Source organism: Nanorana parkeri, unplaced genomic scaffold, assembly GCF_000935625.1.
Source record: "Nanorana parkeri isolate BGI_ZX_2015 unplaced genomic scaffold, ASM93562v1 scaffold371, whole genome shotgun sequence".
Lineage (NCBI taxonomy): Eukaryota > Metazoa > Chordata > Amphibia > Anura > Dicroglossidae > Nanorana > Nanorana parkeri.
The window spans coordinates 1,135,054-1,141,786 of NW_017306639.1; the positions used below are offsets into that span (position 1 = coordinate 1,135,054).

Below are 6,733 nucleotides of genomic sequence, written 5' to 3' on the forward strand. Positions count from 1 at the left end.
AAAACCACATCCCCAAACCCCCCACATCTACCTCCCCACTATAAATCCCTCAACATACATCTCGGAGCCCAACATGCTGGAGCCTATATACAATGCATAGTAGCCTGATTGAAAGGGGAAACTATCCCTACCTTGATAGGAACCGAAGAGGGGATAACTGGTGTGCGTTAGGCCCCATTCACACTGAGCGACATGAAAATCGCGCGATTTTGAGCGATATTGCGCGACGAGCGATATTGAGCGACTTGTCGCGCAACTTTTTCCTATTGGGCTGTATGCAATCAGGAGCAAAATCGCTCGAAAAAAGGGTCATGTAGGAGCGACGAGCTACCAGCGATATTGACCGACGAGATGTCAACAGCTCCATTGAAATGGATTGGAGAAGCTGCATAGAGCGATGTGGCGCGGAAATATGGGCGATATCGCTCCATAAATCGCTCAGCGTGAATGGGGCCTAAGCTATCGGCTCCCTCGGAGATTGGCCGCCTTTCCCAAACCGCCACCCCTCCCCTTACATAGCCCCCCACCGCCAAACGATACAACCGGAAATCATAGTAGTCCCATAGAGAAGGACGGGGGGCTGGGTACTAATCACACGCAGCCCCTGTCCTCCCCCGGGAGCCGCCCGATACGCCCCGCACGCAAGGTGGGGGGGGGGAGGGGTGAAGCGGTTCATTAATATTATCGGCAGATTTCTGACCCCGCCTCCTGCGTGCGGATTTGACTTTCTAATCGTTGTTTTTTTGTTTCTCATCCGACCAAACTCAATGAACCGAAAAATTCAGTGAACGACCTTTGAACTTGCTAAGAACTGGAGTGAAGGTCGCGTCTATCCGCTCCGAGTTTCACAATAAAACATTCCACAGAGTCCAATATTTTCCTTTCGTTGTGTACAGGGGCCGCGGGGGGCCCCAAAGTGTATCCACAGACAACATTTATTATTGTTGTTTTGGGTTAGAGCCCCTGTCAGGTTTTATTGCTGTCTGTGTCCCCATGGGGAGGATTCACCCTCTCTCATCGTGTTGGTAAATGTTAGCACTGACACAGAGTGATGGGAATCCAAAAAACTTACAGTTGTCACCAGAACAGGAACAGAGGCAAAATCTCCCAACGGGGACACTTGTTGTGTATGGAATTTTTAGAAATAAAAAAATAAAATAAAACATAAAATCAGACATAAAATAAATAATAAAATGACATCTAAATAAATACATGAAAAAAAATTAATTACATTTAAAAATAATAATAATAATAATATTATTAATTACCTATATAAAAATAATAAATAAAATCAAATAAATAATATATTATGTTTCTAATACATCAGTAAATAATAAAATACACGAATGAATTAAAATAAATACAATAATTAAAAATAGGATAATAGTAAATAAAATAATAATCACCATCATCACTTACTTACACCATCATTTACTCCAGTAAATGACTTTATTTTGTTATTGACTAATTTTTGTTTTAATTTGTACTATTATTTATTTATTACTAGAATAAAAATTGTGGATTGCCCCAACATGGGTTCCCTGTACTATCTCTCCCCCTCAAATACATTGTATATAGAAAACAGGGGGAAGAAAGAGGGTTTGTGGAGAGATAAGTATGATCCATGCATATATAAAAGTTGTATCAAAGTTTATTAAATATAAATTACAAAATACAGTCTCCAGAACAGGAACAGAGGCAAAATCTCCCAATGGGGACACTTGTTGGGGGGACAACAGCCTGTCTCACTTTGGAGGGATTTTCTCTCACTTCCTGTTGTGTTTCCAGGATAGGAAGTGAAGGGAAGTCTCAGCAGTGGGATGTACGGAGCAGTAAAATTAAAAAAAGGTTTGGCATTTGTTATAATTTAAAGTGAACCTGTCATGGGTAGGTGACAACAGGGTAGGATTGGAAGGTAACCTCGCCAGCTCTGAGAGTTATACCCAGAAAGGACACAATCATTAGACTGTCCCTTTAAACAGTTGCATCATAAAAAACAGTGGCTTGCTGCAGGTTGAATGATCCGTAGGGCTGAATTCTAAACATTTTGGTGCTTCTGTCTAGCCGGTCTTGTGATTTACACACCGCGGAGTGGTGAGTCCGCCGTGCACTGGCAGCGCCGAGTCATTTTGTGATCTGCGAGTGGCTCTCGTGTCCCGTACTCTCCGCGCATTCGCTGTACATTGACGCTCTGTGTTTTTCCGGCAGCGTTCAGCGAGGAGGAGGTGAACATGTGGATCAGCGGGCTGAACTGGGTGGTGTCGGACACGCTGAAGTCTCCGGGGCCCCTGCAGGTGGAGAGGTAAGGGCCGAATCGAAGTACCTGGTGAATGACCCCCCCCAAAAATAATAATAATAATAATATTATTATTTACCTATATAAAAATAATAAATAAAATCAAATAAATAATATATTATGTTTCTAATACATCAGTAAATAATAAAATACACGAATGAATTAAAATAAATACAATAATTAAAAATAGGATAATAGTAAATAAAATAATAATCACCATCATCACTTACTTACACCATCATTTACTCCAGTAAATGACTTTATTTTGTTATTGACTAATTTTTGTTTTAATTTGTACTATTATTTATTTATTACTAGAATAAAAATTGTGGATTGCCCCAACATGGGTTCCCTGTACTATCTCTCCCCCTCAAATACATTGTATATAGAAAACAGGGGGAAGAAAGAGGGTTTGTGGAGAGATAAGTATGATCCATGCATATATAAAAGTTGTATCAAAGTTTATTAAATATAAATTACAAAATACAGTCTCCAGAACAGGAACAGAGGCAAAATCTCCCAATGGGGACACTTGTTGGGGGGACAACAGCCTGTCTCACTTTGGAGGGATTTTCTCTCACTTCCTGTTGTGTTTCCAGGATAGGAAGTGAAGGGAAGTCTCACCAGTGGCATAAATAAATAACATAAAATCATAATAAAAAATAAAATAAAATCATAATAAAAAATGTAATTAAATAGGTAACTTAATAATAATAAATAAGAGTCCCCCCCCCCCCCTCTTTTTGTGTTGTTGGACTGTGCCAGGTCATGTGGGCTTGAAGCAGAACTCCAGCCAGAAACAGCAAATCGAATAAACCATGAAATAACAAAAACAGATTGTGCTGCCATATTCAGCTTCAAGACAGAGATTTCCCCTTTTCTACCACCTAGATGTCCCCAGTCTGATGGCCAGCATTATTCAACTCACTACCTTTGAGCTCAGGTCATCGCGGATGAGCCCCCCAACCTGTGACTGGAAGGTGAAAGGAGAAGCAGCACAGTGATGAGCTCACTCTGCTCTCACCTCCGATCAGCAAGCGAATTGAATGGCTCCTTGTGCTGCTTCTCCCTCTCACACTCCAGCCCTGCTTTGAGCCCAGGTCATCCCGGACGAGCCCCCACTCTGTGACTACACAGTGAAGGAAGAAGCAGCACAGTGATTAGCTCATCTCTCTGTTACTCTGCTTTCTACTCCTATCAGCAAGGGAATTGAATGGCTCCTTGTGCTGCTTCTGCCTCTGACACTCCAGCCCTGCTTTGATCCCAGGACATCCCGGATGAGCCCCCACTCTGTGACTAGACAGTGAAGGAAGAAGCAGCACAGTGATGAGCTCATCTCTCTGCTACTCTGATTTCTACTCCTATCAGCAAGTGAATCGAATGGCTCCTTGTGCTGCTTCTCCCTCTGACACTCCAGCTCTGCTTTGATCCCAGGTCATCCCGGACGAGCCCCCACCCTGTCACTGGACAGTGAAGGAAGAAGCAGCACAGTGATTAGCTCATCTCTCTGTTACTCTGCTTTCTACTCCTATCAGCAAGTGAATTAGATGGCTCCTTGTGCTGCTTCTCCCTCTGACACTCCAGCCCTGCTTTGATCCCAAGTCATCCCGGACGAGCCCCCACTCTGTGACTAGACAGTGAAGGAAGTAGCAGCACAGTGATGAGCTCATCTCTCTGTCACTCTGCTCTGTACTCTACTAAATAATACATTTAATGATATTGTTTTGAATGCAGAGCTGCATTAATTGCTGTCTATAGCGGCCTGGAGTTCAACTTCATGAAAATAATTCCAGCATTTATAAGAATGGGGGTTGGCCCTTGATTTATGCAGGATGGGGCCCTAGGCAAGGTAGCAGCTCCCCTCCCCCATCCATTTCCATATGGAATGCAATCGGCACAGAGAAGCCCCGTGTCCATTGTCTGTACCGGCATCAGACACCAACTGCCTACAAGTCTATCTTCCCATGTGATATGAAGGGGAGGAGCTCAGCTTTAACCAATAGCAGGAGCATGGAGGACGTAGTTGGGCCCTCTGAATATCCAGCATGCCCCGGGCTCCTGCCTCGGTTGACTTGTAGATGATCTGGCTCTGCAGCCAGTTGCAGATTGATGACTGCCGGGATCGAGGCTGCAGGGAGTGCGTACATGTGCAATCTGCCCCATGCGTCATACATGGGGGAACCTTCCCTTTCCTACAGGAGGAAGGGAATTCTGCATAATCGTAGTCACGTGTCCATCAAGTTCAAGCGCACTGAAATCCACAGCTGATCAACAGGGTGGCAGATACTCTAACAGAGCCTGGCCCAACCATCTCCAACGGGGAAACAAATTCCCTTCCTCATCCACTAAGGCAGGGGTAGGCAACCATGGCACCCCGACTGGGGTGAAACTACAAATGCTATCATGCCTCTGCCTCCGGGAGTCATGCCTGTGGCTGTCATAATCTTGCAATGCCTCATGGGACTTGTTGTTCCAAATGCCAAGGTTGCCTACCCCTAATGTAAGCTTTACATGTACAGGGCCAGGAGGTTTCTATTGTGGTGGAGTAGGTCAGCGATCAAACTCTTGCTATGCCATCCCCCCCCCCCCCCTCCATGGGACTTAGTGCCAACGTTGCCTACCCCTGCTCTTACTGCGATGAAGCCTTTCCGTATGCTGAGGTTAAACCTCTTATCCTCCGGATGCAGAGAGCGCCCCCTTGTGGTATGAAATGACCATAAAGTGAACACGTTTGCACCTACATGGGCCATTTATCTATTGATGAATGTGATCACAACCCCCCCTAAGGCCGCGTTCACACTTAGCGATTTATCGCGAGGTAATTCCCGCGACAGGTCGGGCCGCCCGGCACCTCTATGGTGGCCTTGATTGGCAGCAAATCTGGCAATTGGCGTAGAATGGCGGTATGGTGCGGCAATCAATGGAATGATCTGTATGTCGACCTTCAGTCCCGGTTCATATCCTCTATAGATAGGGAGACCGCTACAGAAAACTGACTTCCACCTTCCCCCCACCGGGCACAATGGATTACACCCGTACATCCAGTCCTGAGATTTACACAGCTCAGCACAGCCAGGCTGGTGACTTGGCATTTGAGAAATACAGCCTGGTCAGCCCCCACCCACCAAGCTTGTGATAGGAGGGTGAAGGAGCAGCAGGTGGATAGGTCACCCTTCTGCTCTTTCCTGTCAATCAACATGTTCCCTGTTTGCACATGCGCATTCTGCACCTGATTGGCTCCTAGTGCCGCGCCGCGCCGCAGGTCCTCGCCCTCCAGACTGCACCTGCAGAATAGAAGCCCGTAGAGGTCTATGCCGTGGGGTTGATGTTGGCACTCGGCCTTTGGTCTCTTCTTGTTTCTACCAACCTAGCCGGGGGGGGCCCCTCGGTGAAGCTGCTCGGATGGCAGTGATATTGCGGAGGGCAATGCGCCGGGGCTCCAAGGTGTAAAAGGGCCCCAAGGCAATCCCTGGTGATCCCGCCATGAAGTGCTTGTGCCAGGGTGACAACTGTCTCCCCATTGTGCACCTGCGTTGCCACGCTTAATGTACATTGCTCAGGCACGCTCCTTCATGGTCTCCATCGGGAAGCCGGTCCAGACCAATGATGTGCAGGTGATGACGCTGCAGGTAGACAGGAAGTGGCTGCACAAAGGGCGGAGGAGATCAGCAGCACTGAGATAGAAGAAGGAAAAGCCGAAACGTGGCAATTGTTTCATTTGTAGCGCACAGGCGTCTGAGACACGCGTCAAAAACGCGTCAGCAGATTCCAGGTGACTTCAATGTGGGTGACCATTCAGTGGCTGCGTTTGACCTGCTTTGCGTTACGTCTGGACGCAGAGATGCATTTACATTGAGGGCAGACGCAGCCTTTTGCATTCGAACGCATGTGTTTGAGCAGCACTGTTGGGCGAATTTAAATGACAACCTTCCCCCAACCCCCCTACACACGGTCCCCTCAGTACTGCGGACGTAGCGGGAGAGGACACATCATCACTCCCTGCCAGAATCCCAGCCGAGCTCCATAAACAGGACGCCTGACAGGAAGTGATAGGAATCTGTGACAGGAAGTGGAAGGAATCTCACTCAGGAAATGGGGAGAGCTGGAGATGAAAAGCTGATGGAAAGTGTGAGCTCAGCTCCGGGTGAGCCCCTGTACTCGGCCCGGAGGGGGGAGGGTGGATTTGAGGGTGTCTTGGAAGAAGCTGCACCCCAGATGCGCTGCAGACGGGCCGCAGAGTCCGCGCCACATGTGCGTCTGTGTGCCAGAGAATGCAGAATGATCTAATAAGGCGACGAGGACGCAGAGAGCGGAACACAGGGAATAAAACACAAGAACAATTCAATGTTCTAATTGTCAATAACAAACAATAAACATGAATGTATCTCCGAGATACCGAACCAGATCAAATGTATCCAATAATAATTCATAAAGGTT

The 6,733-nt window shown here is 46.7% G+C and overlaps 1 protein-coding gene across 1 annotated transcript in view; it reads left to right on the forward strand.

Moving 5' to 3' along the window:
- LOC108789042 (1-phosphatidylinositol 4,5-bisphosphate phosphodiesterase gamma-1-like) overlaps positions 1–6,733 on the forward strand; it is an 83,161-nt gene that overhangs the window by 19,355 nt on the left and 57,073 nt on the right. The window contains exons 3-4 of the mRNA XM_018558966.1: positions 2,209–2,302; positions 5,455–5,462. Coding sequence (XP_018414468.1) covers positions 2,209–2,302; positions 5,455–5,462 — 102 coding nt within the window. The remainder of the gene's footprint in view (positions 1–2,208; positions 2,303–5,454; positions 5,463–6,733) is intronic.